Genomic DNA, 20,820 nt, shown 5'->3' on the forward strand with positions numbered 1-20,820 from the left:
TTAGAATACCTAAATTCTTACCTTTGCAAATTTCAAGATTTCATATTTTTTATTGTGATACACTTAGGAAAACCTTCACATTTGTACATAAGAATGCCAAGAAAATAAACCTGGGAGGCCTTCTCAAAAAGGCCTACTGATTTGAAAATTCTATTAAGTGTCATATGCAGAAAAGTATAGGCCTCTGTTACTTCTGAAGTCTTTGAGAAAGTTTATAGATTTTTAATCTAAGAATATGGCAGCTACATTGAGTTTATGTTGGATTAACTGTGCATTAATTATATTTTCCTATTACATTATTCAAATATGCATAGTGAGACATTGTATAGTGATAAGCTTTTGGTAGAAATCAATATAATGACTGCAGAGGACAGGGCTTTAGTTTATCATTCATGTAGAAACGTGTACCTAGATATTTACTGCGCAGAGGTGTTTTCATGTTGAGACAGATATTTAGTGTTATTACTTTTGCATGATAACATAAAAAATTATGGTTGGAAAAATAGATATTTTTTGGCCTTCAAAGAGTCTGTCAAGTGAGAAAAGCATTTTTTACTTAATGGCACCTTGATAGAAAAAAATTTTTAAATGAGATGTTCTGCATCTATAATGTTAAAATTAAAAGTCATAAAGTTTGAAGTAGTATTCGGAAGAAGATGACATAAACATAGGTTTCAGAATTTTCTTCCATGTGCAATTTTTCTCAGGAACAATTTATTAATATGCAGGAAAGAGAATGATTTCTCACATTTATTAAAATGCACTCTTAATAATAGATACTTCAGCCTTTGAACACTCTTCATCCTTTAAAAATTCATCTGGGGTTTAGTGATGTAGCTCAGTGATGGAGCATTTGCCTAATATATTGGCCCTGGGTTTGATCCCTAGCACTGAAAAAAAAAAATCTGAGATACCAGGACACTCAGCTTGCTAAGACATTTAAATGGTGTTGATTTCAAATCAATAGAACAATGTTTTGTGCATTTTCTGTTGTTAGCAAGCCATGACCTGGGTAGCTCCTCCACCATTTCCACAAACTATTAAGTTGAGTAATCTCTTACATCTTAAGTGCTATAAATTCAAGAGAAAGTAAAGCTAAACTTTACCATGAAGGTAAAAGCAATTGCTTAAATTCCCAATAGTAATCAACCTTTAGATGAAAGGAATATAAAGACAGGAAGAAAAAGAGTATCTCTTGTGGTAAATACTTGTAATTACAGACAAATAAACTTCCTACTTCAGATAGAAAACCAATATTTAATGTTTAGTTAGAAAAGATTAAGATAATTAAGGAAGAACATTGACCAAATATGACTCACAAGCCAATAAAACAAGTGTCATCCCAGTTACACGTTTTTAAAAGAAATATCAAGGCCCCAAGTGAAAATAAATGAAGCAAAGCTCACCTTTAAAGTAGTATCTGAGGCAAAGGGAACATTAGTGTTGCCATGATTTGTACATGGTACCCAAGAGGCATCTTCACAGAGTAGATCCTTAGGAGGAGCCATTGCTGGTGTCACATTGAGAAAATTAAACTCTGTTTTAGCTGATTGTGAGGCAACACACATATTGTAAGAATAGGGCAATGTTCCTTCACTGTGACTGGGGAGAACCCCAGGCCCAGACTTGAAGCTCAAACCTGGTTCAAAGCAACCCCAGGCAGCAGAACTGAAGGAGTGTCTCAGGCGCAGAACAATAGCTAGAATCACTGCCAGAAGGAACAGCACAGAAATCAAGGCCAAGGCCAACACCAGGTAAAACTGCAGCTCAGACTGGGGGTCAGTGGGCAGAGGGTCATCGCTGAGGTCTGGCAAGACCTCTTGCAGGCTATCCGCGAAGATCAGATGCAAGGTGGCGGTGGCCGAAAGGGGTGGCTGTCCACCATCACGCACAGCAACTAGTAGGCGCTGGCGAGTCGAATCCCTGTCGCCCAAGGCACGCGCTGTGCGCACCTCTCCAGTGCGCAGCCCCAGGCTGAAGAGTCCGGGGTCGCTGGCCTGCAGCACATGGTAGGATAGCCAGGCATTGTGTCCCGAGTCCGCGTCCACCGCCACCACCTTGGTGACCAGGTAGCCGGGCTCCGCGGCGCGCGGCACAGTGTCGAAGAGTGCTGAGCCGTCGGGAGCAAGCGCGGGGTAGAGCACCCGCGGCGCGTTGTCGTTGCGGTCTCCTATCAACACGCGCAGGCTCACGTTGGCGCTGAGAGCTGGTGAGCCATGGTCGCGCGCTTGCAGCGTCAGCTGGAAGACACGTAGCTGCTCGTGGTCGAAGGCTCGCTGCGCGACCACCACCCCACTATGTGCGCTCACGGACACATAGGACGACAGTACCTGAGGCTCCAGGTCGCTAGCCACGATGGAGTAGGAGACTTGGCCATTGGGGCCCAAGTCCGGGTCGTAGGCACTGACCTGAGCGATGGAGGCTCCAGGTGGATTGTTCTCAGCCACATGGGCCACGTAGGAGCTCTGTTGGAAAACTGGCGCATTATCATTGACATCTGAGATGTGCAGGGTGATCTTTATCGTGGAGGAGAGAGGTGGCTTGCCCCTGTCGGTGGCTGTGATGGTGATGTTGTATTCTGGGATCTCTTCCCGGTCTAGAACCCGGTCTGTCATTAGCTTGTAGTAGTTCTTCAAGGAAGATTTCAATATAAACTCTGAATGTCCCCGAATTTCACAGTAAACTTCTCCATTGTCTCCTGAGTCTCTGTCTCTCGTTTTTATCAAGGCAATCACTGTTCCTGGTGGTGAATCTTCTGGCAGGGGAGCAAAGACTGAAGTCACAATCACTTCAGGTGCACAATCATTCTCATCAAGAATTTCAACTTGGATACTGCAATGGGATGCTAGATCTCCAGGATCTTTTGCTTCTATACTCAGAGTGTAACTGTTAGCAATTTCAAAATCCAAATTATCCTTTGTTGTGATTTCTCCTGTTCTTTTGTCTAAGTTGAAAAAATGTTCCACTTGTTCATCCACATTATGAAAGGAATAGGTGACCTCTGCATTAACACCCTCATCCTGGTCAGTGGCCATCACTCGAAGCACTGAGAAGCCTGGGGGGACATTCTCCTGCAGGGTGACCCTGTACACATCCTGGCTGAATACCGGAGGATTATCATTGGCATCGGTGACTTGAATTCGGATCTGGGTGGTACCACTTTGAGGTGGTTCCCCCCCATCCACAGCTGTGAGAACCAGCTGATGAAAATTGTGCTCTTCTCTGTCCAGAGACTGTTTCAAAATCAACTCAGGATATTTACGTCCATCTGGAGCCTGTTTTTCTGCGAGATCAAAGTATTCATTGTCATTAAGGTGGTATCTTTGCAGTGAATTAGGACCAGTATCTGAGTCCAGAGCTGGGTCTAGTGGAAATGTTGTACCTGGTTTGGTGGATTCTCCAATTTTTAAGTCAATTTTACTCTGTTTGAATAATGGAGTGTTGTCATTTATATCCTGCACAATGACTGCTACGTGATAAATATTAAATGGGTTTTCAGCGACAGTATCGAAATCCAGAATACACTGAGGCTGCTTTCCGCAAATTTGCTCTCGGTCTATTCTGTCACGCACAGTTAAGTCCCCACTCAGTGGATTTAAAGTGAAATATTCCTTTTCTGCGCTAATCCTCAGTTTCCGGGCTGGCAAATCCTGGACACTGAGCCCCAGATCCTTGGCGAGGTTTCCTACCACTGTGTTCTTATCCAGCTCTTCCGGAATCGAGTAGTGGATTTGGTCTGGGAGAGCCCGGCAGAACAAAGACAGCAAGAAAGGCAACAGTACCTGCAGCAACAGTGCCAGCCTGCTCCTCCGGGCGCTTGGCGTCATCGTGCGTCTCCGTCCGCCGCCCAGATTCTTTGAGGTAGGAGGAAGGAGCCCTCCCTTGGATGGCTTGGATGGTCACTTTTCCTTCTTTTGTTTTCTGTATCCGAATTTGTACTGACCTCTTCTATGTGTTTGGTTTGAGCAGGAAGTTACCCTCTGAGTCTCCCAAACGCGTCTTCCTATACGATCTTTCTCTTCTTTTGACTTGCAGCGACGCCCAGAGGTTTTCCCGGAGAACTGCACTGATAGCTTGTAAACGTTTGAAGTTTTTTCCCTTTTCTTTTTTAAAATTATGGAGTATTTATTTGTATTTAAATAGACAATTTATTATATTGTTCCAAATTCTGAAGGTACATATTGCATATGTTCTTACTCCGATCCCTGTATTGTGTAACATTTTCTCTCAAGTGAAAGATGTATAATGTGTCATGTGTATCCTTCAGAGACATGTTTTACATAGTGCAGATTTTAATAAATGTTATCCCTCCTTTTACACAAATATGAGCATACAACATACCATAATTTTTACCTTGTTTATATATATATATAGCTATTTATATTTATATATTTAAATATGTTTAGTATGGGGGACTCATCATATCTTGAGGATCATCTCATACAAGTACACAGAAGCTTCTCATTTATCTTTATAGCTATCTAGTTGTCCACTGTATAAATATACAAGAATTTTAAAATCAGAATTATTATTTTGTAAGAGGAACATAGTGCCTATTCAAACAAAAACACATTTTCCATTGATATTAGGTTATAAATTTTCTATGGCTTTCATAGGCATTGAAATATGTATCAGTTTGATTCTGAAACATATTTTAAAAATATTTTTAATTGAAGATTGACACAATAACTTAATTTTGTTTATTTAGGTTTTTTTTAAGTGGGTGCTGGGGACCAAACCTAGTGCCTCATGAGTACTAGGCAAGTACTCTACCACTGAGCCACAACCCCAGCCCTGGAACATATTCTTAATGCCAACATCTGAATATATTTGATCCAGTTTTAGATAAATTGATCATTATCAAATTATATGTGAAATATTCACTTATTTCCTCTTTCTTCTCTCCAAGCCAGCCAATTGTACCATATCTCATTACAACTTATTTTATTGTACCACAGCTTCCCATGAATACAAAACTACATAGAAATCACAACACTCCTTCTCAAATTGGGATAAACCATAATCCACAGACTTGCTACAACTTCCAGATGTCAAAAAGTTCTAAATTGCTCAGGCATAGGCATTCATGAATTGTGAACTAACCCACAGAACTATATGAAAGCAAAAGGAACAAAAGTTTTGTATATCAGTTACACACAAAACATTTTATCCTAAATCAGTTCATTCCAGTGCCACATAGTGATAGAACTATTTGAGAATAGTTTGTAGGAATAAGGATAGATAGGGATGAAGTCAATTTACTAAGCAGCATGAATAATACAATTCAGAATCCAAGTCACACAGCCTTTGTAAGAGGTTTAACTGATGGGGGGAAAAGACTTCAAAAAGTTATGCTTTCCTTAGAAATCAAGGTGGGACTCAACACTGGTGCTATGATAAGTAATTTAGAAGATGTTAAAAATTAACTCCTACAGGGCTGGCAGTGTAGCTTAGTAATTGAGCACTTGCCTAGCATGACCAAGGCCCTGGGTTCCATACCCAGCACCACACACACACAAAAAAAAAAAAAAAAAAAAAAACCAAATTTCTCCTGCATTCTACTTAAATATGAGTGAAATAGAATGGGCAATATTTTTGTTAATCATGGAAGTGCACCAAAGGAATCACACAAAGTCATTTCTGCTTCATTTCAGATCAGGTAACAGCAAAATATGAAATATACCATTCCATTGAGACAATATCACTGTTAAAATTATTTCTAAAAGTTAAGCATTTCGCCCATTATTTATAAATTGCCACTGTCTGATTAAAATGAAAAAAGAAAGAAAAGTAAGCTTTAAGCAAAGCATGGTAGAATGCAAAAAGAGGAAATTTTAAAAATATGCAGTCCACATTCAACATTAGCATCATGAGAAAGAATGTTATAAATATAAATTTATAGAATTGACTTCTATTTCACAAGTCTTATCTATCCTTTTAGTAATGCATATGAGAAAGCAGCATTTAAAAGAGTGAGTGGAGATGGGCGTGGTGGTGTACACCTGTAATCCTAGCGCCTTGGGAGGCTGAGGTAGGAGGATCTAGAGTTCAAAGCCAACCTCAAGCAAGTGTGCAAAGCCCTAAGCTACTTAGTGAGAACCTGCCTCTAAATAAAATACAAAAAAGGCTGGGGAATATAATTCAGTGGTTAATTGCCCCTGAGTTCAATTCCCAGTACCAAATAAGTAAATAAACAAACAAATAAATAAGTGGCTTACAGGTATAAAATTAAATAATTCCAACTGAATGAAGACTAAAGAGAATACGTAATAAATGATCACAGCTGGGGAGGTAGCTTGGTAATGTAGTGCTTGCCTAGCATACCCAAGGACCTGGATTCAGTTCTCACCATTTCCAAAAAGAAAAGAAAGAGGGCTGGGGATGTGGCTCAAGAGGTAGTGCGCTCGCCTGGCGTGCGTGCGACCCGGGTTCAATCCTCAGCACCACATACCAACAAAGATGTTGTGTCCGCCGAGAACTAAAAAATAAATATATTGAAAATTCCCTCTCTCTCTCTCTCTCCTCTCTCACTCTCTCTTTAAAAAAAAAAATAAAAAAAGAAAAGAAAGAAAAAAACGAATGAATTGTTTCTTTTGTTTAGTAAATGTTATTTACATTATTATTTCTCCCCTTTAAAATAACAAAATATTAATAAAGAGGTGCCTTTATTTAGTATATTACATATCTTAACATAATTGGAGACATTTACAAAACTCTGCCTATGTTTCAGTGTGTTAGGATGGATTATAGGATTGACTCACCTGAAGAAGATTGGGGTCTCCTTTAGTTTCACCTAAATCCTGTGGAACCAGAAGAGGCTCATTTTTCTCACAACTATCCTGGCTGATGAGCGTGTCTGCATAGTTGGGCTGAGGGAATATCAGGTGGCTCTTCCTGGAGTCTGCAGTGAGGGAGACCTCATGGGAATAGGTCTGAAGGAATGCCTGCATCCCATCCATGCCTACAAATTGCGGTACAGACACTTCACCAAACCCGCTACTTGCAGCATGAAGTAGGCGATTCATGTGCCATCGTCGTAGCCTGAGTGCCAACAGCAAGATGACAAAGGCAAGGAAGACACAGGAGACAGCAGCCACTGCCACCACCAAGTAGAGGGTGAGGTCTGAACCATCAGGGTCCATAGTCCTGATGCTGCCCAGATCTGCCAGGACATCAGGGATGCTGTCAGCCACAGCTATGGTAAGTGTGACAGAGGCTGACAGAGGGGGCTGGCCATGGTCCTGGACAGTCACCACAAGACTCTGTTTCAGCACATCTCTATCCAGCAGGGCCCGTGCTGTGCGCACCTCACCAGTATGCAGCCCCACTGAGAAGAGTCCTGGTTCACTGGCCTTGAGCAAGCGGTAGGACAGCCAGGCATTCTGTCCTGAGTCTCTGTCCACTGCCACCACTTTGGTCACCAGGTATCCAGGCTCTGCAGAGCGGGGTGTCAGCTCCACACCAGTAGAACCATCAGTGGGGACGGCAGGATACAGGATTTCAGGGATGTTGTCATTCTGATCCAGCACAAACAGGCTCAGAGATACATTGCTGCTGAGTGGAGGGTTCCCACTGTCCCTGGCTGTCACCAGTAGCTTCAAGTGTTGGAGCTGCTCATAATCAAAGGAGCACAGTGCATACAGAACACCAGTGTTGGAGTTGATGGAGACATAGGAGGACAAAGTTTTCTCCTGGATGGTGTCCTCTGCCAGAGAGTAGGTGACATGGGCATTCTCACCACTGTCAGGGTCCTGGGCTGTCATGGATAAGATGGATGCTCCTCTGGGGTTGTTTTCCAGAATGTAGGCAGAATAGGATGCATGAGTGAAGGTGGGTGGATTATCATTGATGTCCATCACCTTCAGTGAGATATGAGTCTCTGTAGACAGAGGAGGACTTCCCTGGTCAGTGGCAGTAATCGTAATGTTATATTCTGAAACTTCTTCCCGGTCCAGAGTTCTATGTATCAAGAGTTGATAATAATTTCCATAGGTCTTTTCAAGCCTGAATGGCAGATTATCCAGAATAGAACAAGTAACAAATCCATTCTCTCCTGAGTCACCGTCATGCACATTGAAAACTGCAATTACTGTACCTGGAGAAGAGGTTTCTTGGATTGAGTTGGTGAGAGAGGTAACCGTGACTTCTGGAGCATTGTCATTTACATCCAAAACTGTCACCAGTACCTTACTTCTGGCTCGGAGACCAGGTCCATCATGAGCTTCTACATCTATGTCATAAAATCCAGAGTCCTCATAATCTAGATCCCCCAATATTATTATATCCCCTGTCAGAGAATTCAACTGAAATAACTGGGATATTTTGTCTCTTACGTTTCGGAAAGAATAAGTCACTTCTCCGTTGGTTCCTTCATCAGGATCAGTGGCTTTTATGGTGAGTAGGCGGGTGCCCACAGGCAAGTTCTCCTGAACACTTATGTGGTACTCCGGTTGAGTGAATACAGGAACATTATCATTGATGTCCAAAAGTATTACATGAATACTGGTAGTACCAGAGCGAATTGGGTCACCTCCATCAAAGGCAGTAAGAACGAGGTGGAGAACCGCCTCTTCCTCGCGATCTAGGGCCTGCTCCAGCACCAACTCCGGGTACTTAATTCCATCTGCCCCGCTTTGCACATCCAGAGAGAAGTGAACATTCGAGCTGAGCTGGTAACCTTGCAAGGAATTTACCCCCACATCCGGATCAAAAGCCTCAGGCAGAGGAAATCGTGCTCCAGGATTTTCATTTTCAGCAACTTTTATTTCCCTCTGCTCTGTTCCAAAGGTGGGCGAGTTATCATTAACATCGATTATTTCCACTTCGATTCCAAAAATCTTCGCTTTGTCCTCTAGGAAAATTTCCAGGTTTGCCATACACTTTGGAGATCTGTCACAGAGCTGCTCCCGGTCTATCCTGCCAGCGGTGACCAAGCTGCCGCTTCTCGGGTTCAGAGCAAAGAGCTGAGTTTTACCTCTGGAGACGACGCGGACTCCGCGCTCCGTGAGCTTGCGAGGCTCCAGCCCCAGGTCCTTGGCAATGTGGCCCACCGCAGAGCCTTTCTCCAGCTCCTCAGGCACCGAGTAGCGGATCTGTTCCGCCGGTATTTGCCACAGGCCCCCCAGGAGAATGCAGATACAAATCAGTCCGCTGGAGTCTGGTGGATAAGGGTTAGCCGCCATTACAGCCCCGCTGCGGAATTGCCCGGGCTTGGGTATTCTTTCTTGGAGGTCTGACAGTCCTACGATCTGTTGGTTCTAAGATAAAGTACTTCCACCGTTGGATGCAGGAGTTCTGGAGGTCCAGTCTGAAGCTACCCTACAGCCCCAGAACCAATTCTTTGCACTGTGGAAATCTTGTTCGAATTAAATTCTGACTGTCTTTCCCCCCGATTGGTGAACAGCGACACTCAGAGTCCTAACCTGTTATTGCAATTTATTCTAGATAAAAATACTCACTTTAATACACCTTTTCCATTCCTGTTTCTCCCAGGGAGAATAAAAGCCAAATTCCGGTTGTTTAATTTGCAATGAAAATCCAGGAATAACCCAAAGTTTCCTCTACAATAAGCTTTATAAAGTTATTTATTTTCTTAGAGATATAATGTGTTGAGTTTGAGGGCAAAGAATGCTTTTACCTCTTAGTTTTCGCATTCTTCATCCCTGTAGCCCATTTTCAGGACAGTGTATCGTGTGAGGGACACGTTCATTCCTCCCAGGAACAAGGGTGGATTTGAAAAGTGGAGGAAAGCTATGGATGAAAAGACAGTGGCCCCAGAACTTGGAGATCCAGCTGTAGTCCTTAACTATGCGGAACCAAGTTTCTTCACTTGAGTTCAACCTTTCAAATCTGGGGCAACTTTTCAATTCCTTTACAAGAAAATTCCTGTTGTTCAAGAGACAGTCTTATTCCTGAGCAAAGGGGCTAGTCAAAAATGATTCTATGATTTTTTTAAAAAATATATTTTTTAGTTGTCGATGGATCTTATTTATCCAATTATATAAGGTGGTTAGAATTGAATCCAGTGCCTCACATGTGCTAGGCAAGTGCTCTACCATTGAGCTATAGCCCCAGCCCCTGATTCTATGTTTTAAAAGAGAATTTGTTTGTTAATTTTGTATACAGGAGCTTCTAGGCCATAAGTATGCTTGTGACTGTCCTCTTCACAGTGTGTCCTCAACCTTCAGAACAGCAACTTGCATAGAGTAGACACCAACAAATATTTTTCAGTGTTTTGTGAATGAATTACTCATGCAAATGTAAAGCCTCAAATAAGGGGTCAATAACTCTGATGTTAGAAAAAACAAGAGGAGTAAAAAGAAAAGTTAAACTTTACTGTAAAGAAAAGATAATAGTTCAGTGATTTTTTTTTTGTATAAGACATCCAGTAGTCTTATTTTATCATTACCAATGGTTTTATTTGACCATCATTTCTGTTTCTTATAGCCTTGATCTTAAAAATAACCAGCAAAGGTAATATTTTAGTAGTTCCATGTGAACTATTATTGTATATTTTATAGTTTTATTGAGTAACTTGAGATAAAATGTCACCATTCTTTGAGGTTATTTCTCACTTCAAAATCAGCACATAAAAATGACTCAAATTGGGAGCATTGGGAATGTACTCCATGGTTGAGCACTTGCCTAGAATGAATAAAGATCTGGGTTTGATCCCCAGCACCAGAAAAATAGAGAATTAAGTTATATTTTAATGAGACACAAAATTCTATTAACTATACAGAATCTTAAAATCTTCAGACTTTGAGTGAGTAGATTAAAGGTATTTTTCACAGTCCTTAAGTTAATGAGAAGTAGATTAAAATGAGATGTTTTGGAAACAAATTTGATTATATGCATAAAAATCTATGAATACTTGTAAATTTGACTCAATTCTAAAAATTTATATTAAATAAATAATAAGAATAGAGAAAATGCTTTATAAATAAATGTCATTCACATTCCTTCTTATAATAGTAATAAAGTATAAGCAGCATTAAAACAAAGAATAGTTAAGAAAATGATGAAATATCCTAGAGTGAAAGTGTTAGTGGGAATAATATTGATCCAAAGTTAGTGATTCAAATGTAAAATATGACAGTGTTTACTACTTGTGATAATACAAGTGCTAATTACAAGCTTAATTATTGGAAGGCTGCATTAAACAAATGTTTCAGCAAAAAGGTAAACAACTAGAATGTAGTTGATGAAGATGAAGATAAACTTTAATGCAGGCAGAAAGATCTGTAGACCTATTAATAAAGGTTAAGCATAAACTTAAGAATAGTTTCAAAGATTAACTAAGAAAGTGAACTGTTATTACTAAGGGTGTTGATATATAGGAAACAGCTCCCTAGCAAGAGTTGCCAACCGCAGAGAAATGCCAACAATAAAGACTGTAATTTTACACAATCAAAGAACTCATCTCTATCTTTCGGTCTATGCCTCATATTCTGCAGACAATCTCCTCTTGTGATACCATCACAAGAACCATGAAAATTTGCCAAAATTAATTATGCACAATGGAGAAGCAAATACAGTATATAAAAATGTAGATAGGTTTACGGAAACTTACCTGAGAGGAAAAAGAAGAATCATAGGAGAGTTTAAGGTCTTCATTATTGGCACAACCAGCTATAGAAGGGTTATCACATAGAAGATCCTGAGGAGGAGCCACTTCCGGTGTTATGTTGAGAAAATTAAACTCTGTTTTTGCAGAATGCGAGGCAACACATAGATTGTAGGAATAGGGCATAGTCCCCTCGCTGTAGTTGGAGGGAACCACAGGTCCAGACTTGGAGCTGAGACCAGACTGAAAACAACCCCAGGCAGCAGAACTGAAGGAGTGTCTCAGGCGCAGAGCAATAGCTAGAATCACCGCCAGAAGGAACAGCACAGAAATCAAGGCCAAGGCCAACACCAGGTAAAACTGCAGCTCAGACTGGGGGTCAGTGGGCAGAGGGTCATCGCTGAGGTCTGGCAAGACCTCTTGCAGGCTATCCGCGAAGATCAGATGCAAGGTGGCGGTGGCCGAAAGGGGTGGCTGTCCACCATCACGCACAGCAACTAGTAGGCGCTGGCGAGTCGAATCCCTGTCGCCCAAGGCACGCGCTGTGCGCACCTCTCCAGTGCGCAGCCCCAGGCTGAAGAGTCCGGGGTCGCTGGCCTGCAGCACATGGTAGGATAGCCAGGCATTGTGTCCCGAGTCCGCGTCCACCGCCACCACCTTGGTGACCAGGTAGCCGGGCTCCGCGGCGCGCGGCACAGTGTCGAAGAGTGCTGAGCCGTCGGGAGCAAGCGCGGGGTAGAGCACCCGCGGCGCGTTGTCGTTGCGGTCTCCTATCAACACGCGCAGGCTCACGTTGGCGCTGAGAGCTGGTGAGCCATGGTCGCGCGCTTGCAGCGTCAGCTGGAAGACGCGTAGCTGCTCGTGGTCGAAGGCTCGCTGCGCGAACACCACCCCACTATGTGCGCTCACGGACACATAGGACGACAGTACCTGAGGCTCCAGGTCGCTAGCCACGATGGAGTAGGAGACTTGGCCATTGGGGCCCAAGTCCGGGTCGTAGGCACTGACCTGAGCGATGGAGGCTCCAGGTGGGTTGTTCTCAGCTATGTGGACAGAGTAGGAAGCCTGCTGGAAAACCGGCGCATTGTCATTGATGTCCGCGATGTAGAGGGTGACGCTTGCTGTGGAGAAAAGGGATGGCTTGCCCCTGTCGGTGGCTGTGATGGTAACATTGTACTCTGCGGTCTCTTCCCGGTTTAGGGCCTTATCAATTACCAGCTTGTAATAATTCTTGGAAGTGGATTCTAATTTAAAGGGAACCTCTTCCTGAATATAGCAGGTCACCAGACCATTTTGCCCAGAATCCCGGTCTCGCACCTTAATGAGGGCTATTATGGTTCCAAGGTTTGAGTCCTCTGGAATCTGGTTAGAAAAGGACATAAATGTCACCTCTGGGGCATTGTCATTTTCATCAACAACTTCAATCTGAACATTACAATGAGCTGTGTGCACCCCTCCATCCTTGGCTTCCACACCCAACACGTATCTATTTCTTTCTTCAAAGTCCAATGTACCGTTAGTTGTGATATCGCCTGTATTTGGATTGAGATGGAAAATGAGGCTATCACTTGTAGGAGCATTGAGGAAGGCATAGGTGATCTCTGCATTAATGCCTTCGTCCTGGTCTGTGGCCGTCACTCGCAGCACAGAAGTTCCCTGGGGCACATTTTCTTTGAGACTAACTCTGTATATGTCCTGGCTGAACACTGGAGCATTATCGTTGGCGTCAGTGACTTTGATCCGAATCTGGGTGGTACTGCTTAGAGGCGGTTCCCCACCGTCGATGGCGGTTAGGATTAAGCGATGGGAGTTCTGATGTTCCCTGTCTAGAGGTTTTTCCAGCAACAATTCTGGATATTTACTTTCATCCGGACTTTCCTTTGTCGACAGAGAGAAGTATTCATTGGGGCTAATAGTATATATCTTCAGTGAATTACTTTCTACATCTGCATCTTGTGCAGAATCCAGAGGGAATTTTACCCCTGGTAATGCTGACTCACAAATTTCTAATTCAATCTCTTTTGCAATGAAACATGGTGCATTGTCATTAATATCTTGGATATCAATAATCACGTGGAAAATATTCATTGGGTTCTCAATGACTGATTCGAATTCCAGTGCACACTCAGATTTTCTCCCGCAAATCTTCTCTCTATCTATCCTGCCGCTCACTAACAAGTCCCCACTCTCTGCACTAACACTGAAATAATCCTCTGCACTAACCCGCAGTTTTCGAGCTGGCAACTCCTGGACACTGAGCCCCAGATCCTTGGCGAGGTTCCCCACTCGAGAGCCCTTGGCCACCTCCTCTGGAATTGAGTATCGAATGGGTTGGGAGATGGCCCCACAGAACAAAGACAGCAGGAAGAGAAACAGTACCTGACTTCGCATTGTATCAGTTTCTCTGGCACTCCTCTGCATTTCTTGATCTCTCCAGGAAGCTTCTTTTCAAGGTTTCTCTGGGATATATTTTTAAAAGGCAATGACAGCACCCTAGACTTTCGTGATTCGAAGGTAAGACCATTTACTGGGCTCTTGAGAGTGCACTGGAGCAGCGACTGCTTTCTGATGCGCTGAATAAAACGGAAAGCACTGGCTTGACTCTCCTGCAGAAATTAGAACTGTTCTCTTCCCTTTGGTCGACAGCGGCGCCTGGAGGTCGTTTTGGATATCGCCCAGCTATTTATCCTCAGAGTACATTTCCCCCTCTATATGCCTTGTCTTTTAATTTGCTTGAAAAAACTAAATATTCATATTTTCCTTTAAATTTTCTTGTTTTTCACAATCTCACAAATGTCTTCATGATTTTACAGTCTTCTTTTTTCCCTTCGAAAGGCATAAATCATTCCCCTCCCCCCGTTTTTGGGTGCAAAAATATCTTCAGTGATTTTATTGTATGGTATTTATGAACTCAGACATGACTGGTGTATCCAAACAAGTTAAAGGATTTAATTTACATTTTAGTGGACTATGATCCTTACCTTTCTTCAAATTCATAGGAATGACTTCTCTTATTTAGTATCTTAATTTCTCCATATATACTCCATTAGTCTAGTAACACTTTTTCAAAGACGTCTTTGAAAAAAAAAAAAGGAGTAAAGGTTCAAAGGTTCTAGAATTATTTTAATGTATTGTTATTATTTTTAAAACATAACATTCCTAGTAAAGTAGACAAGAACCTGATATTTTATTAAAGGGACCAGTTAATATTTGGGCACACACATGCTTTTACAATAATCATTCTTGTATAAGCCATATATGCTTTTTTTTAGAGAGAGAGAGAGAGAGAGAGAGAGAGAGGGGGAGGGAGAGAGATTTATTTTTATTTTTTAGTTTTCAGCGGACACAACATCTTTGTTTGTATGTGGTGCTGAGGATCGAACTCAGGCCACATGCATGCCAGGTGAGCGCACTACCACTTGAGCCACATCCCCAGCCCAAGCCATATATGTTTTTATGAGACCAGTATTTTCATATATATCAATGCATGTGCAACTGCAATTCTTGGCTCATCAGTTTACACCATTAATGAATGAAATGGATTTGACTTGATCACTGGTAATTCCTGAATAGATACTGAAGATTCTTAGATACTCTATTTTAGAATTTATCCTGGTCTTGCATGATTCAGAGAAGCAAATCCCTTTATTTCAAATACATTATCAACTTAGATGCTGTTATAATTTGAAGGTATTCCACAAAATTTATGTGTTAGAAATGTAATTCCCAAATCTAAATGTTAATTTTATTTTGAGGTTGGATCTCTGAGTGATGATTGAGTCATGAATGGATTATTAGGTTATCACATGAGTGACTTTATGGCAAAAGCACCTACCTCTGTGAATTGATGCCCTCTGCCATGTCATTACCCTATAAGAAGGCCCTCATCAGATGCTAAGCAGATGATGGCACCATTCTCTTGGACATCCTAGACTCTGGAACCATCAGCTAAACCATCAGCTAAATTTTATAAGTTTCCCAGTCTCAGGTATTTTGTTACAGCAACAAACAATGGATTAAGATGCCAACTAAACAGTTATTCTACTATTTTGCAGTGCTCATCTAATACTCCAGTCAAAATAGACTATTATCTGCTTTCCTAACACAAGTTTTCTCTAGTTCATGCCTTTATATAATCTGTTCCTTTTATTATGTATTTTCCTCCTTTTCTTTCTAGTGAATTTTGCCTGTCCTTCAAAAAATCCTTTCTATTGAAAATAGTGTGTCAGAGACTTTTTCATTGTCTACACACAAGTAAATGGAAATTTATATGCTCAGTGTATTTTCAGGATACACCTGAAAATACACAATGCTTCATAGTAGGCTATGCTTCATATGAAATTTGTAGAAAATTCTCTTTGAGCCTATAAATTTCCCCTGGAAATAGCCACTATATATTTTTTCTCCTTACTATAAAGATGTTCCCTAAAAAGATGCCAAGGTTAGTGACTTGTTAACTCTGTGATGTGTTTGAATATCTGAGTGAGAATATACCTTTCTCTGATTAAAGATATTTTCTTCAGGCTCTGTTGTCTCACACAAACTAATAACCTAATATGCTTTTCTTAATATGCTGAGGGAGAGATTTGTCCTTTGAGATCTAAGTAAATATATTTTGGTCCAATTTTGAATACCCACTTATGATATCATGAGTGAAAAAATTTCATAAATTTCAAAATGCATCAACGATTTTTGGCTTAACAGAGTTGTACAGCATGATTAGCACTCCTAATCCATTATTGAAATGGATGGTCTGGAAGTCTCTTGGAGAGACTGAAACATATCTTTGCTTTTTAAAGCCCTTCTCAATAAAGAAAAATACTATTCTGAGGCTCATAACAATTTAGGCCTCAAGTTAGGTGAAACTTTATACCTTCAAGCAAAAGACTGGAATCAATATGAATCCTCCGCCATATATATACATGTATGTATGTATATGTGTGTGTGTGTGTGTGTGTGTGTGTGTGTGTGTGTGTGTGTGTATACACATATCCTTGAATCCTTGAGATGAAAAAGAGTGTGATATGGTTTGGAAGAAGTCAAACATAATTTTAAGTTTTATATATACATATCTTAACTTGTTTGTATTTATAAAATTTTAAATTTGTTTGTGTGAGTCAGGATAGGTTTTGTTGATAGGAATGACACACTTCAGGTCACAGTGATTTTAAAATGCAAAAGGTGGCTATTACTCAGGAGGCTAAGGCAGGAGGATATCAAGTTCAGGGCCAGCCCAGTCAACAATAACGTGTACTCAGTGGTAGAGCATTTGCTTAGTGTGTAAAAGGTCCTGGGGTTCAATCTTCAGAATGGAAATAAATAAATAATAATATGAAATGTAAAAAGGGATTTAATTAAGTATTAGAGTATGTTTTTTGGATGAGCCAAAGCCCTGGATTTGATTCCTATCATAAGGCCTGTTTATCACAAGTATAAGGACCAGATCAATATAGATCAATATTAGGACACAGGTAGAAGAACCAGCCACAATTTCATTTCATTTCCTTCCCTCCCTCCCTTCCTTCCTTCCTTCCTTCCTTCCTTCCTTCCTTCATTCCTTCCTTTCTTCCTTCCTTCCCTCTGTCATTCCTTTTCCTTTTCCTTTTCTTCTTCCAGTGCTGGGAATTGAACCCAAGGCTTAGGCCACACTAGGCAAACATTCTCCCACTAAGTTTCACCACTAGTTCTTGCAGCTATAGTTTCAAAGTGTAGCTTAGTGATCTGGATATTCTGACAATGGCAATTAGAGCTTCCTCCAAGAAGTGACATATGGTATTTCCACTCACAGAATATTAGCCAAAACTAATCACCTAGACCCACTCAGTCATAATCCTCCCATACCCATCCCATAGACTCAGAAGAAGAAAAGGACAAATATTTAGACAACAGAACTAATGACTACCTCATTGATTTATTTCTCAAATAAATGTGTGTTAAAATGTTGACATAATTGTTCTTCATACTATTCAAAGAAAGAAATAACTCACCACAAGTAGCTTGGAGTCTCCTTTGGTTTCAAGCAAATCTTGGGATACCAGGAGAGGCTCGCCTTTCTCACAGCTCTCCTGGCTGATGAGTGTGTCTGCATAGTTGGGTTGGGGGAAGATAAGTTGACTCTTCCTTGAGTCTGTGGTGAGGGAGACCTCTTGGGAATATGTCTGCAGTAAAGCATGCACTCTATCCACACCCACAAAGTGTGAAGTAGGCGTGCTCACCAGCCCATCTCCTGAAGCCTGGAGTAGGTGTGATGAGCTCCAGCGCCAAAGTCTGAGCACCAGCAGCATGATGACAAAGGCAAGGAAGACACAGGAGATGGTAGCCACTGCCACCACCAGGTAGAATGTAAGGTCTGAATCATCAGGACTGGTGGTGGTCCTGATGCTGCCCAGGTCTGCCAGGACATCAGAGATGCTGTCTGCCACTACTATGGTGAGTGTAACTGTAGCTGAAAGAGAAGGCTGGCCATGATCCTGCACAGTCACTACAAGACTCTGCTTGAGAGCATCCCTATCCAGTAGGGCTCTTGCTGTACGTACCTCTCCAGTGTGCAGCCCCACCACAAAGAGCCCTGGCTCACTGGCCTTGAGCAGGCGGTAGGACAGCCAGGCATTCTGGCCTGAATCTCTGTCCACTGCCACCACTTTGGTCACCAGGTATCCAGGCTCTGCAGAGCGGGGCGTCAGCTCCACACCAGTGGAGCTATCTGTAGGGAGGGTGGGGTACAGGATTTCAGGGATGTTGTCATTCTGGTCCAGCACAAACAGGTTCAAGGATACATTGCTTCTTAGTGGAGGATCCCCATTGTCACTGGCTGTCACCAGTAGCTGCATATCTCTAAATTCTTCATAGTCAAAGGAGTGCAGTGCATACAGGACACCAGTGTTAGAGTTGATGGTGATATAGGAAGACAACGGTGATCCTTGGAGGGTATCCCCAGTCAATGAATAAGTGATGCGGGCATTGTTGTCGCTGTCTGGGTCCTGAGCAGTAACAGAGAAGATGGAAGCTCCTCTAGGGTTGTTTTCAGGAATGTAGGCAGAAAAGGAAGCATGAGTGAAGACAGGTGGGTTGTCATTGATGTCTGCCACATGAAGAGTGAGGTGGACTTCTGTGGACAGAGGTGGATTTCCCTCATCTGTGGCTCTCAGAGTGATATTATATTCAGACACTTGTTCACGATCTAGAGATTTGGCTGTCACTAAGCGGTAATACTGGTCTATTGATTTTTCTAAATTAAATGGCAGATTTCCCAGGACAAAAACTGTGACTTGTCCATTCTGCCCAGAATCTCGGTCATGGACATTGATAAGAGCAATTTCTCTCCCAGCTGTAGCCTCTTCTGGAACTGAGTCTGTGAGGGAAGTGATTGTAAATTCTGGGGCATTGTCATTCACATCTAGAACTGTGACTAGAATCTTGGTTCTTGAAATAAGACCTGGTCCATCTTGTGCTTCAATTTTAATTTCATAAAATGTAGTATCCTCATAGTCCAGACTTCTTAATATTGATATGTCTCCAGTCACTGAGTTGAGATAAAAAACCTGAGCAATTTTTCCTGGCATTTTATCTAGAATATAGGACACTTGAGCATTGAATCCCTCATCAGGGTCTGCAGCATTCACTGTGATCAGCTGGGTTCCCACTGGCACATTCTCCTGGACACTTACATGATACTCTGACTGAGTAAACACTGGTGGGTTGTCATTCGCATCCAAAACTATCACTTGGATGCATAAATGGCCAGAATGGACAGGGTCACCACCATCAGAGGCAAACAATTCAAGCTTGTGTACTTCCTTTTTCTCACGGTCCAGTGCCCTCTCCAGCACCAACTCTGGGTATTTGGTCCCATCAGGGACACTATTCACAGCCAGAGAGAAGTAGTCATTAGGGCCGAGCTTGTAGTTCTGTAAAGAATTCACGCCTACATCTGGGTCAAATGCAGTTTTAAGTGGAAATCGGGTTCCAGGAAATGTTAATTCACCAATTTTTATTTCTAATTCCTCTGTTAGAAAGTTAGGAGCATTATCATTAATATCTTCAATTTCTACTTCTACTTCAAAAATTTTCAACTTATCCTCAATCAGGATATTAAATTTTACCACACACCGTGTGCTCTGAGCGCAGAGCTCCTCCCGATCTATCCTCTCCTTTGTGACCAAGCTGCCGCTTCGCAGATTCAGAGAGAAAAGCTGCGTCCTACCTCTGGAGACGATGCGGACTCCGCGCTCCGCCAGCTCCCGGGGCTCCAACCCCAGGTCTTTGGCGATGTTACCCACAAAAGAGCCTTTTTCCAGCTCTTCCAGCACCGTGTAGCGGATCTGCCCAGATCCTGTCTCACACAGAGTCCACAGGAGCACGCACAGCAATGCCAGTTCTCTGCCATGGCGAAATTTCAAGCAATTGGTCATTTCCTTTTTGGTGAATTTTTTTTTTTTCCCCTCTGAATTCTGTTCCAATTTCCCGCGATGGACTCCAGTCTTATTTCCTCAGGGAATTAAGTCCATGGGTTTAATTCATAGGCCACAGAGATGGTTGATTAATGGGATGAGCTTGGTAGAGTTCCGAATCTTCTGAGTCGGATTTGCTGGTTCTTTGCGATTTAGGATCCAGGAAATGGTGGACTAGCTCTCCAGTTACGTTTTTCCTTCTTGAATAGTCAACAGCGACACCCAGAGGCCTGACCGTTTACTGCACACTCTCAGTCAATCCGAAGTTATTATTTTTGGTTCTCAGTATTTGAAGATCCTTTTATCAGAGGGAAGGGGACTGGTGTTGACGATATAATTGAATTGATATGTATTAAAGGTTCAAGAGACTTTCTTTTGGAAGCCACTCACCAACCTTAACTCCACCCTATTTGCTTCAAACCTGGTGGAGTTACTGATTCCAAATGTTCAGTTTAAGAATCACAATAAATGTGAGCCGTATTTATAGATTACATTTCTTGAAGTTTTTCAATAACCCAGCATATTAGTTTTAATATTTGTGATTCAACCTATTCATTGCACAAACACACAATGGGGTGTCTGACAATATAGGTACTGAAGGTGAACAATATAGATACAAGCATTTCCATCACAGAATTTATGAGGATGTAAAAGCAAACAGGGAATCACAGTGCACTGAGATAACTACTATGAAAGTCAAGGGGATGAAATGGCTCCAACTGGCTTTGGAAGTTAGCAAAGGACTTCTTGGGAAACTTGAGAGGAGTGGATCAGGGAAAAGGCCTTCATGTGAGAGAATAGCAT

The 20,820-nt window shown here is 41.9% G+C and overlaps 1 protein-coding gene across 1 annotated transcript in view; it reads right to left on the reverse strand.

The window, feature by feature from the left end:
- The window catches only part of LOC308654234 (uncharacterized protein), a 151,748-nt gene extending 131,586 nt beyond the window's left edge, over positions 1 to 20,162 (reverse strand). The window contains exons 1-5 of the mRNA XM_081303417.1: positions 17,554 to 20,162; positions 11,573 to 13,873; positions 6,762 to 9,257; positions 3,783 to 3,948; positions 1,640 to 3,736 (exon numbers count right to left, since the gene is read on the reverse strand). Coding sequence (XP_081159543.1) covers positions 1,640 to 3,736; positions 3,783 to 3,948; positions 6,762 to 9,257; positions 11,573 to 13,873; positions 17,554 to 19,977 — 9,484 coding nt within the window. The 5' untranslated portion in view covers positions 19,978 to 20,162. The remainder of the gene's footprint in view (positions 1 to 1,639; positions 3,737 to 3,782; positions 3,949 to 6,761; positions 9,258 to 11,572; positions 13,874 to 17,553) is intronic.
- Between the last annotated feature and the right edge of the window lie 658 nt (positions 20,163 to 20,820).

Source organism: Spermophilus citellus (genome assembly GCF_964194105.1).
Source record: "Spermophilus citellus genome assembly, chromosome: 1".
NCBI lineage: Eukaryota > Metazoa > Chordata > Mammalia > Rodentia > Sciuridae > Spermophilus > Spermophilus citellus.